The sequence below is a fragment of the Lucilia cuprina genome, chromosome 6, assembly GCF_022045245.1.
Source record: "Lucilia cuprina isolate Lc7/37 chromosome 6, ASM2204524v1, whole genome shotgun sequence".
NCBI lineage: Eukaryota > Metazoa > Arthropoda > Insecta > Diptera > Calliphoridae > Lucilia > Lucilia cuprina.
Genome location: NC_060954.1, coordinates 40150765 through 40164569, shown reverse-complemented (window position 1 = coordinate 40164569; position 13805 = coordinate 40150765). Strand labels below are relative to the sequence as shown.

At 30.0% G+C, this 13805-nt stretch overlaps 1 protein-coding gene across 18 annotated transcripts in view; it reads right to left on the bottom strand.

The window, feature by feature from the left end:
- The window catches only part of LOC111675065 (PDZ and LIM domain protein Zasp), a 205168-nt gene that overhangs the window by 48500 nt on the left and 142863 nt on the right, over window positions 1–13805 (bottom strand). For all 18 annotated transcript variants that reach the window (XM_046953594.1, XM_046953595.1, XM_046953580.1 and 15 more), the window contains exons 4-6: window positions 4294–4445; window positions 3272–3428; window positions 1307–1440 (exon numbers count right to left, since the gene is read on the bottom strand). In XM_046953594.1, coding sequence (XP_046809550.1) covers window positions 1307–1440; window positions 3272–3428; window positions 4294–4445 — 443 coding nt within the window. The remainder of the gene's footprint in view (window positions 1–1306; window positions 1441–3271; window positions 3429–4293; window positions 4446–13805) is intronic.

The following is a 13805-nucleotide window of genomic DNA, read 5'->3' as shown; positions in this document are numbered from 1 at the left end:
TTATCAATTATCTCTAATCTAATACATTGCTTTGCTGAAAACTGATAATTCTGAGAACAAACGCTGATCGAACTATTGATTTTACTATTTCAGCAGTTGGAACGATCTGTAGATATTATCAATTATCTCTAATCTAATACTTTGCTTTGCTGAAAACTAATAGTTTTGAAAACAAACGCTGATTGATCTAAAGTCGAAATAATGTAATTACTATTTCAGCAGTTGGAACTATCTGTAATCTCCTAACTTATCTCTTTTGGAGCTTTTATCGAAATTTTCATGAACGACCATTTTTGATTCATCGAAATATCTTTTGCTATTGGGAACAATAAACGATGGAATCATCATTTTAGTATATCAGAAATTTTCATGAAAGACCTATTATCCAACTACTTCAGTTCAATACAGACAGATAGTTCTAAAAAAACTTTCACAGAAGTGTAATATAGTTGACCCATTAAAACTAGGTCGTATAATATGAGACTAAGGAGACCTAAAATCTCAAAATTCCTTAATGACACACAAACTACTTGATGAATCATATTTACTAAAGCTCTGCATAAAAGGGCTTAGAGAAAGTTTAAATTCAGTCCAAACATTTACAGTTAGAACTGAATTCGAACTTTATACGCAATCGTTCTATAAAGCTAATGGCCCCTATTCTACATTTCAATTTGAATCGAAATTTTCTCCGTTTGGCAACTTTACCGATCCACCTCGCGTATACATATACATGAGTTTTAAATGATATGAAACTATTTTTATGTACAAGTGCTACCTCAACATTGATCAAGATCGTTAAAAATCATCTTAGTTTTGTAATTTGAAAGGAACACGTTTTCAACGTAGCCGAAGAATGGTGAGACTCTCACGTAGGTCGCATAGAAGGAACAATGGGACGGTAATTCTACCAATACTTTCCTGGAAAATTGACATATCTAGAGCTTATTACGAACGCTTTATCGATAAGGTATGTAGTAATTCGGCACCTAATATTCGTATCTATTTTAGGGAACATTCCTCCTCTATTTAACTTCCATTATTAAAGAAATCATCTTCCTCTAAAAAACTAAACTATTACAAAAAAAAAAAAAAAAAAAAAAAAATAGAAAATTTTTTGAAGTTTTTCTCTTGTCTGATGTAACAAAAATTTCCAAAATAACTTACAATGTTTTAAAGACTTTTGTAACACAAATTGAAAATTATTAACAAGTGTGCAAGTTTATAAAAACTTAAGCAAAAACTATATCAAATTTACTATAACTTTTTTTCGATATATATTTTTTTGTTTGTTTTCAAAACTTACCCAAGGACACCACCAGCCAATACTTCAGCCTGAGCCGAGAGGGTTTCTGCAATAGATTCATCGCTATAAATGCCAACTGGGCTGTTGTATTGTTTATTGACAATACTCTTAACGTTGCCATCAACGCCATTGCCCTAGATGAGAATAAATGAAAGTTGAAAAATTATTAAATAAATGATAAATAAAATTCTAAAAGATAAACAGAATAAAATAACAGGAATAAAATCAGTAAAATATTTTATAAAAATAAAAAAAAAAAACACACACAGCGCTTTATAATGTTAAAAGTTTATTAGATGATAATATGGTTTCTGTTTATATTCCTTCTCTCTAAAGAAATAAGGTCATAAAGTATTTTAACTTAAACTGAAAGCGAATGGAAGAGAAAAAGGAAATATGCCCAAGAGCAAAGTAATCAACAGCATGAAAATAAAGTTACAAGTTTCTGTTTGACTGTTCTACATTGCTTTTGTAAAGTGATAAAATTATTATTTTATTCTCTTTTTTTCTGATATTTACTCATATTTATATTTATTTTATTTAACTTTTTTTCGAAAGTTAATAAATGTTGAACTATAAAGGGATTTAAAAATTGCGTTTGAAAGTTTTAAGTAATTGCTGCTAAGCACTTTGAATAGTTTTTCTTTTCTCTAAAAGCTCTAAGATAAAGTTTTTTCGATTTAATTACATGCTTAGATGAGCTTAAAAAAGAAGAGTGTATTTGAAAAAGAGCATATAAAAGAGTATTTAAACAATTGCTAAATGAAAAAGATAAACAGTCGTTAGCCAGCTACTGGCGAGGTAAGTAATCAATTATTATGCTCAATAAATAGTTAGGAGTAAGAAAGAGTATAAGTAGAACAGTATGTGAGTGTTAAAACTGTTAATACTCAATAACTATTATGCTCACAGAGGAGAAACACTTTTAGGGATAAGTATTATGATATTGAATTGAACTTCTTCATACATTAAATTATAGAAAACTATTTATGTAAATTGATAATATAAAACAATTTATTTTCATATTTATTTAATATCCCTTTTTGAATAAAACTAATAATAACAGCAATATTAATAATCCTTTAAATACACAAACGAATCCCAATACATTAAATATTTAAGTATTATTTGCTGGCCCCAAAGGGATATAATGCATATTTCATATTTTGACACTTTTCAAACACAGAAAAAATACAAATATCTGTCAACCAAACCATGTAACGGCTGCTCTAAGACAATAAATGGAAGAAAAACAAAGAAAAACAATAAATACCACAGGGATATTGAGTGATATCCTTGACAAAAGGGAAACTACTAAGGACCTAAGGAAGTAGTAGTCATGAAAAAGGACATAAGACAAGTAAATCAAACAAAAATATTGTAGAAAATTTCAATCATTTGTCATGTAATTTTATTAAAATGTCATAATATATTGGAATTGTTCAAAATACAAAGATAATGATGTTAGGTGAAGGAAGTCAGGAAGGAAATAACACTCTTATATACATTTATAATCCTTAAGGGTATTTATGAAAATGTATATATTACAAACACACACATAAGTATATAAATATCTTTGTCTATATTTTGAAACCCTTTTCAAATGTGAAAGAGAGATTTTTAGCACTTTATGAAGAAAACAGCAAAAAAAAAAAAAACTAAAGCTAATTTACATGATTATATTGCAAAAAAAGAAAATAAAGCGAGGGGAAAAAGGTCAAAACAGTATAAACACTAAAACGACTAAGAGGTCAGTCAGCATAAAAATATGTATATAAATGAAAAGTATAGTACTACATTTTTTTTTTGGACTACACAAAAAGGATTAGTATAATGAATATTGAGTTGTGCTAAAGTTCAGCACCAAAAAAAGGGTTTATTGTTAGTCTTGCTTTATGGGGTCATGGTGGTGTTTAATTTATTATTTGTTGGTTAGCTTATGTATTATCATTAATATGAACTTACAAAAGGTTTGGCCGCATTATTATAGCCACAGCCGATATGTTGGGACTCTTGCTGTTTGTGAGCCAAAGAAGTTTTCGTCACTGTTTGCAAATAAGGTGAATTGGGTTGGGGCATTTGACCAGTGGGTTGAACATGTGGACGCCAGGTAGAACCACCTCTGTGAAAATGATAAAAACAGGATAAATACCATTTGTATTAAAATTAACTTATAATTATAATAATTTAAGCAGTTTATATGTTAAGTGTAAATAAATTTGAATTAATCGGTTAATTTAGAGGTATTTGATTAATCAAAGGAAAAATAATGTAAGCAAATAATTAAAGAAATTTTGGAAAAAACTAGTAACAGAAACAATTTAGAAAAGCCTAGGGATTAAGTGAAATATTATAATGCAAATAATTTCTAGTTTTATTTCTTGTCTAGTGAGGGTAAATGAGCTTGACCAACCATTGGACAATCTCCGAATATTACTAAAGAATTAAAACTTCAGACTTTAGACTAAACTATAAACTAGACTATAGACTAGACTATAGACCAGACTATAGACTAGTCTATAGACCAGACTACAGACTAGACTATAGACTAGACTATAGACTAGACTATAAACTAGACTATAGACTAGACTATAGACTAGACTATAGACTAGACTATAGACTAGACTATAGACTAGACTATAGACTAGACTATAGACTAGACTATAGACTAGACTATAGACTAGACTATAGACTAGACTATAGACTAGACTATAGACTAGACTATAGACTAGACTATAGACTAGACTATAGACTAGACTTTAGACTAGACTATATATTGGCTGCTATAAGGACTATTTTTCATAATTTGATAAGTAGAATAAGCACCAAATAAGTGGTGAAATTCGTCTTCAAGGTACTAATGTATGACATTTTTCATGCCTGGCATTGGACAATTTAGAATTGGAAAATTTGATGACAATTTTCTCTTAATTCCTGGCTTAAATTTTTAATTAAATTTTTGTTTACATTTATTACTATTCAATTACCTTTGTACAGTCATAACAAAGTTATTGCCGGAACGTACAACAATATCTTGGGCATCTTTGTGGCGTAGATTGAAAACATCGACATCGTTAATTTTAATTACAGCATCACCGGGCATTAAGCCAGCTTGTTCAGCTAAACTGCCACCATTGACCTATAAATAATAATAAAAATAAATTTAAACAATTAAAATAAAATCAATTTTTAGCGGTTTTTATGTGTATTCAGAGTAATAAATTAAAGTAAAATTTACAAAATAAAATAAATATCTACCGGTTTCAGTAGCGATTTATAAGAACTTAAAACTTAATGTATTCTGAATGCTTATGGTGAGGGCACACATAAGGTCAGATATGACAACCACGACTATTAGATATACCTCGTATACGTTTAAGAATATTATCTGAAAGGTACTTTTGAAGACTCATATTTTGACAAATTTAAGGTATTTTTGTTTAAAGATTTTCGTTTAATTTTGAAATAATAACAATAAAATTGTTTTATTGTTTCCCCTTTAAAAAAGCATATTTTTTCCATTTAAATGCTTTCTCAAACAAATCAAAATGTGTAGCAATTTATAAACGCAAATATTTAAAACAAAATCCGTTAACAACTCAATTATGCTTAAAATAAATCATGATGTTTTTTCTGGTCGTTTGTTAAACATATATATTTTTTTAGTTTAAAGACCAAAAACAGCCTAAGGGTCTTTCTATTTAAAAACAAACGTTAAAACGAACAAATAAACAACCAGACAAACAACAATGGTTTCAAATAAACAATTCAATAAAACATTTTAGTCGAAAATATGCACAAAAGCATTTTTGCTTTAACTTCTACCACTCCAAGGAGTGAGTGATATTACAAGGGAAACTAAAGCAAACCAATTGTGGTCTAATGGGGAGTTAAATAATAAGGGTAATCATGGCACACGGCAAAATTGAAATAAAAAAGGAAAAGAAGTCTATTTATATTCCAATAAGACGAATTACAGCAATAGCAAAATGAAAGGGTTAGTTTGGAAATATTAAAGAGATTTTGCTGCCTTACCTAAATTACCCTAATAATAGTAGTTAGTTTTTAAATGCATATGTGCATCAACATTTTAGTCAACAATGGCAGCATGAAGACCAAATAAGAAAAAAATCGACTGTCAAGAGTTTACATACAGGTCCCACAAAACAAACTCGCTGGAATCAACCAACCAACCAGCCAACAAACAAACAAACAATGCAACATGGCAAATACCAATAACAAATATACAACATTTCCACAAAGTCACAAATGAATTTATTATTGCAACTAGCGTTAAAATTATGAATCAACCCAGATGCTGATGCTATTGCTAATGCTACTGTATGGGTTTGTTTGGTTATTTGTCTGCATTTGAGTTGGCCGTGATTGCTGCCATCGTACTATTGCCAATGTTTTTGTTTTTTTTTTTTGTTTGTCTATTTTTTTAACTCAATTTTGTTTTTCTGATATTCGTTTTTGTTGACCAACACCATCAACATTTTGTAAAATTTTAACAAACGACAAATTTGGTTTATTTGTTTAAGCCTTTGACTATCTATATGTACATAGGCCCGACCAATCTAACTAACATTTCGTCTGTCTGTCTGTCCGGCTGTCTCTCTCGTTCTGTCTTCATGTCTATCTAACTCAGTTGATGTTGATTTCTTTTTTTTATTTTTTTTTTCTGTTCATGCATCAAACAAATGATGCTCGGCATGGCAGTTGCCAAAAACAAACTAAAACCAAAGGGTCAAAAACAACAGCGACAGAAATCAAATCTATTGCATGTGGCGGTTTTAATGGTTTAAATGTATGTGTTATATAAACGTAGATTAAGTATTCAAAATTATACTCGGCAGACCTTGGGCCAGTATCAACATAGACAGAATATTATCTAGGTTAGAGACAGGTTCATGGACTGACACTTTAAAGACTAAAGACTGATTATATTCTGTACTATAGTCTGCGCTCTAGGTTGACTATGTGGACTTCAGATTGACTTTAGCCTGGACTATATACTTACTTTAGTCCGTAGACTGTCTATAATTTATAAAAGAGTGAATTAACTATATTAAAGAGTGGATTAACTATAGTCTAGACGTCTGATTCCATATGGGTTTGACTTCGGATTATTATAAGTATTGATATAGTCTGAGCTATAGACTAACTATCATTTGGACTGTAAACTGACTATTGTCAGAATATAGTGAGCATGCTGACTATAGTCTGCATTATAGGCTACTATAGTCTGCACTATAGGCTGACAATAGTCTGCACTATAGGCTGACAATAGACTGCCCTATATGCTGACTATTGCCTGAACTATATGCTGACTATAGTCTCCACTATAGGCTGACTATAGTCTGCACTATAGGCTAACTATAGTCTGCAATATATGCTGACTATAGTCTGCTCTACAGGCTGACAATTGTCTGCACTATAGGCTGATTATAGTCTGCACTATAGGCTGTACTATAGGATGATTATAGTCTGCATTAAAGACTGACTATATAGTCTTCACTATAAGCTGACTATAGTCTGTACTATAGAATGACTATAGTCTGCACTATATGCTGATTATAGTCTGTACCATAGTCTACACTAAAGACTAACTATAGTCTTCACTAAAGGCTGACTATAGTCTGCACTATATCTGATTATAGTCTGTACTATAGGCTGACTATAGTCTGCACTATAGACTGACTATAGTCTGCACTATAGGCTGACTATATGCTGATAATAGTGTGAACTAAAGGCTGACCATAGTCTGCACTATACGCTGACTATAGTGTGCACTATAGGCTGACTATAGTGTGCATTATAGGCTGTCTATAGTGTCCACTATACGCTGACTATAGTGTACATTATAGTCTTTCTATAGTGTGCACTATAGGCTGACTATAGTCTACTCTATAGGCTGACTATAGTCTCCACTATAGGCTGACTGTAGTCTCCACTATAGGCTTACTATAGTCTCCACTATTGGATGACTATAGTCTACACTATTGGATGACTATAGTATCCACTATACGCTGACTATAGGCTGACTAAAGGCTGATTTTGGACTGACAATAATATAGCTTAAGTTTGACTGTGGGAATTTTTGGGCTTGCAATCGACTTGATCTGCAGGGTCTGAACACAAATCTATTTAGTTTTTGTTTATCTGTCTAGAGAGTTTCTATTATTTATTCTCCATAGTTTTATGTTGGTTTTTATGTCCGTCCATCTTCTGTTTACTAGTTTTAGTTGAATATATTTGAGTTTCTTTTTTTTTTTTTTGGTAAATAGTTTGTACCTTGATTGTTTTGTTGTTGTTTTTGAAATTTTTTGGAGTTTCCTATAGAGAGTCATATAAATTTGTCCGATTAAAATCATAAAAATTAAACAATTGAAATAAATAAAATATACACAAACATATAGAAATGCAGATTTATTTGTTAAAAAAAAATTTAGTGATTCTCACACATTTAGATACACACTAAGTGTTGGTAAAAATGTCTAAATTTAAACAAAGTTATTTACAATAAAATTTACTATGTGTATGTATATTTACACAAAAATTCAGCAGATTTTGGAAAAAATAAATAAATATATATGCAAAATAAATCGTTGTGTTTCCCCAATTTATTATTTGATTTGGGTAATTAAAATTTAAAAAATATATATTTTTAAATTCACTTTGTACTGATTTTAAAACCTTATTTTCCCTTTGTGTATAATAAATTATGTAATATTTTATTAACATATTTTACATATATTTTTTTAATTAAAAAGTATTTACAAATTGGCTACATGTGTTCGTCTGTCATTGTTAAAGCCGGCCTGTTTTGCATTTTAAAATAATAACGTTATTTATTTGAATTTTTGAATTATTTTCAAAACATTTGTATGGCGGCATTATATTGTTTTATAAACAAGAGAGCGCAAAAAAAGAAACTGAATTAATTTTTATGTAAAATTTTTAATACTGTTTAAATCCTTTAGGGATTTTAATAAAAATATATTTTTGCAAAAATTCGCAAAAAACAAATCGAAAATTAAAACAAACGAAATAACATAAAGTCCAATACTACAAGAACAACAACAAATAGAGGAGAATATGCAGCGCCATGTTATGTTTGTATGTAGATTGTATATGGCAATTTATCATGTTATGGGTACCCAGGTGCAATGAGCCAAGCACGTTAACAAATTTTGTACACCCAATTTTAATGTGCTGGAGTTTGTGTTTTTATTTATACCCTACATCATTATAATATGGGAGGGTGTAGACTATACAATAGATTTGTCTATAGACTAGTCAATGGACTTGTCCACAGTTTGGACTTATTCATATATAATAGTATGTATTTGCAAACAGATTTTTATAGACTAGATATAGGCTGATCCCTAGAATAGATAATAGTATGGTTCTTAGATTTTTAAATAGAGTGGTCTATAGAGTAGCCAATAGAATGATTAATGACCAGTCTATAGACTGGTCCATAGAAACGACAACATACTGGTCCATAATGTAGTCAACAGACTGATAAACAGACTAGTCATTAGATTGGTGCAAAGGCTACTGTCTACTGAGTGGCTGGTCCACAGACTAGTCAACTGTCTGACACATAGACTATTCAATAGGCAAGTCAACAGAGTGGTAACTAGACTGGTCAATAGCTTTAGAATAGTCAGTATAATGGTCGATTGGCCAGTATAAGACTGGTCCAAAGACCATGTTTTATTTCGAAATTCAATTCGATGCCAGGTTCATAAAATCTAAAACCATATATTCGACCACCTTTTTTAAGTCACTTTAAAGCATTTGATAGCTGCTTTAGGCTAATAGATATTCGTTCAAGATCAACTATATTTGTTTACCTAATACTTATTGTGTTTGTATGCATAGAGATTGGCACAATTTTTTTCACCTTTAATATTGGTGTAGGTACACAAACATTAAAAAACAAGTTAGTTTTTGTATATGTGTGTATATAGTTGTATGTATATAATAATATGTTGATATACATATACAACAAATGAATAAATACATACATACAAACTTACATGTCTGCAATGACAACAGCTAAACCAACAACACTAATTGTATTTTCCACTACTAGTGGTCCTTTTTGGCTCGTGCCTCAGTACAGTAGCTGGGGCTGCGAGCAACACTACTGTGTGACTTTGCCATAAACTTGCATACAACACATACATACATATGTTCATAAATACTTAGAGTCATAAATACGAGGGCAATCTGTTATAATGTAAAATTAACAAATTCTAATCATGGTTCCAAAAAGTAAAAATTTTCACTCGATTTTAGTTATACGTTTGTTCATTTGAATTCTGTAATTTGTTCATAGAGTATAACAGAAATGATAATCAAATTGTAGGAAATATTTGACTGACAGACAGACAGTTTTGATATATATGCACATTCAAAGCAAATAAAGTTAATTATTAATATTTCAGCTTTAGGTGCCTTAGGAGATTGCACAAACTATTCATACTGACTTCCCAAACTACCTTCCTATGTTAGGCCAATGAAAAAAAAACTAGCAAACAAACATATAAAGCACCACAGCTAGAGAGAAAAAAAATGTTTTAAATTGAAATCTCTGTACAACAAACGGAAGGAAGCTTATTTGGTTAAAATGGTAAAACACAAAACTAAATTATTTGTTTGCGTTTTTTTTTTTCTTTGTGTATTGTTATTGTTAGACCAAATGCATAGTATAACTCTTGAGCTGAAGCAAGCATAATAGAACAAAAAAAAAAAAACATACACAGACCTGTATTACATGTGTCGCATATACAACTTAAGCCATGCTAAATTTCTTGCCAACTATGTCAGTTTCTGATTGATAAAAATCTTTATATAAATTTTACAATAATAAAAAAATAAACGAAAGAAAAACACCATAAAACAACATGAAAATTACCATATTCCTTTGTTTTATTACACTATTTTGGGGTTTATTTTTTCGATTTGTTTTACTTCCATTTCTTTCTAGTGGCACAACTAAATCATTCATTGTTCACTGGCAATTTGGTAGCATTTTCTTGCTGTAGAGACTATAACTGCAGTTTGAGGTAGTACAAGTAATTTTCCACAGACAAAAAATGTTTTTAAACCACAGGGGAACATTTATCAAGTCAATAATATATTTTCAATCGACAGTTTTATGACCACCTCGGGTTTAGAGCTGTTCGTTTGAGTGTCTCTGTATGTGCTTGTATGTTTTATGTCCAGAGTATAAGACAAGACAAATTTTTAAGTTTAGCCCATGTGTAGTCAGATATAACAGCAATTGGAAGCACTAAGAGAAAATACTGAATGATTAAAAAAAAGACAGAAGCCATAACTTCATCAACACTTCTTACATGTAATAGGAAGGAAACAAGTTTTAGTTCAGTTCTAGTTCAATTCTAGTTCAGTTCTAGTTCAGTTCTAGTTCAGTTCTAGTTCAATTCTAGTTCAATTCTAGTTCAGTTCTAGTTCAGTTCTAGTTCAGTTCTAGTTCAGTTCTAGTTCAGTTCTAGTTCAGTTCTAGTTCAGTTCTAGTTCAGTTCTAGTTCAGTTCTAGTTCAGTTCTAGTTCAGTTCTAGTTCAGTTCTAGTTCAGTTCTAGTTCAGTTTTAGTTCAGTTCCAATTCAGTTCTAGTTCAGTTCTAGTTACAGTTCTATTTACGGTTAACAACTTTATTATCTTTTCGGTGTACTTTAGCTTTATTTAAATTTGATTTTGATTTCGATTTAAAGTGTGTATATTTTGCTTCAATTGATTGAGAGCAAATGGCGGTGGAGGTGACACATAATACTCTTAGTATTAGTCTTTGAAATAGTAGAATGAGGCGGTAGTTTAAAGTAATTTAAAGTCTGTTTAGATACATGTCAAGTGTTGGCAATCGTGCCAAAATGTCAATTTGTTTTCACAAATAAACAGAAAAACTAACAGACACACATGCAAATATTTAACGCTAACTAATTGTCTTACAAATTTGTCATGTATCGATTGTCAGGTTATTTATTGCATTTTGCTTTAAATCACTTTAAGGAAATACTATTAAATATTGTTTGTTTAAATACAATTTAAATGGAAAATTTTCATTTAAACTTAAAAATATCAAGTAAATTATGTTCGAATTTCAAATTTGAAATCAAATGAATAAAAATGTCATAGATATTTGTATAGGGAAAATATGTAATTAATTGTAAATATTTCATAGTTATATGTTGATTAGTTAAGAATATAAATATTAGACATACGTACACGTAATAAGGTTATAATGAAACTTAAGTTATTTAAGTTTATTAAGGTAGATTAGATTAGTCAAATTTACTAGTTCCTAGATTATTGTCATGTTTCGTACAAGTCATTACAACTAAAACCGTAAGGTACAATTTTATTTACTATTTAATTTTTCTACATGAAAATAATGTCCTAAATCATTAAAAAATATAGCATTTAATATTGTATAAAATTATCTAGTGTGTCTTCAGGTATAAAAGAATTGCTTACACAGCCTTTTACGATGATTTTCTTTACTATTCATCCACACATAGGAGTCTCTAGTGAAAACCAGTTTTAATCCCTTTGTTGATTTGCTCTGTCTTCTATAGGAAAGTCCTTTTGTTAGTTATAATTAAAATAAAGAAGCTTAAAAGGGATTATCACACGTACCCCTTCACAACTTTGTAAACACACAAACTTATATATTAAGTTGATGATTACGAAGGTATGCATTCCAACAATTCAGGGTGATTGTTCTTTAAATATAAAGATGGATTTTTTGTCCAATTTTAGTTATATTTCAGAACTGTACTGACTGGAGGACATCTAGTCTGCCAGACATAGACGGACAGATAAATAGATATAACGACGGATGGATGGACATGCATTAAGCGACTATGCAAATTGTCCTCTCCCTAATACATAGTGGAGATGGTTAAAGCAAAGATTAATTTACTTCCCGCGAAGCTGCCGGGATATGTTGAAAAATACCTGAAAACTATAATAACAATAAACTTCACACAATATGACAATTAGACTAAAAACTATAACAACATCAATCGACTTGTCAAAAACCATATGCAAAAGTCTAGCATATATTGTGAATAAACCTAGTTCATACAAAATCTTCATAAATTTGTGGGTAGGGCGATGATTTCTATATAAAGTACATATCACAGTCTTGTGGTTATGTGACCCATTTTAGCTTATTTTCAGATATGTTTTATTCCTGACCCCTAAAAGATCCATATAGTTTCAGTAAATAGTTATGTTTCTAAATATAAATATATTTAGAAATAGAGTTAAAATTTATCAATCACTCTACGCACTTTAAATTTATGATTATAACAAATAGATGTATGCTAAGTCCAATAAGGCCAAAATTAAAGAAACCAGAGTACAAAAACAACAGAGTGTTGAAAAATAAACATGTAAAGCTTAGAAAAGTGAAATATATAACCAAAATAAACATCTAAAAACAAACAAAATTAAAACTTTAAAATCCTAGTTAAGCTTCAATCCTAAAAACTTGTTAGATGAAAACATAAGATGTAAACACACACTCATAAACAAATGTAACCGAAAAGATATCCAGAAAAGAAGGTTATAATTTTAAAATCCTCAAAAAAAGTTTACTCTTCTTTCACACACTCATAAGTTTTGCTAAGAAAAAAGTTTTGTAACATGTGTTTGGTCCTTATGGTTGGTTTTTTTTCGGTGTTAGTGTCAAGTTTATGTGTTGTGTATAAGGATTTATAAAAATGGTTGAAATTATTTTTCCCAAATTATTTCGTATGTTGTTGTTTTGTAAAGAGAACATTATGAGTATGTGTTGGATTTAATTTAGTGTTCATCAGGTTTTCCAATTAAGTTTGATATGTTCTTTACTTAGTGCTGATATAAATGTGACCAATTCGAAAATTTCCTCAAAAAGCAGAATTAATTTAGTTTTAGTTCAGGTCTAGTTCAGTTCTAGTTCAATTCTAATTCAATTTTAGTTCAGTTCTAGTTCAGTTCTAGTTCAGTTCTAGTTCAGTCCTAGTTCAGTTCTAGTTCAGTTCTAGTTAAGTTCTAGTTCAGTTCTAGTTCAGTTCTAGTTCAGTTCTAGTTCAGTTCTAGTTCAGTTCTAGTTCAGTTCTAGTTCAGTTCTAGTTCAGTTCTAGTTCAGTTCTAGTTCAGTTCTAGTTCAGTTCTAGTTCAGTTCTAGTTCAGTTCTAGTTCAGTTCTAGTTCAGTTCTAGTTCAGTTCTAGTTCAGTTCTAGTTCAGTTCTAGTTCAGTTCTAGTCTACATTGAACAAAAGTTCCTAATAGTGTGTCTACATAAAATGACTTACACGTCGATAAATGTACAATTTAGTGAAATGCAAGAATGGCAGATACAACTTAACCAAAAAAAAAAAAAAAAAAACACATAAAATTTTACACTTTTAGGAAAATTTCTATAAATTTTCTGTTCACAAAAGTTTTGCAAATTTTTCTATTTATAGAAAAATTG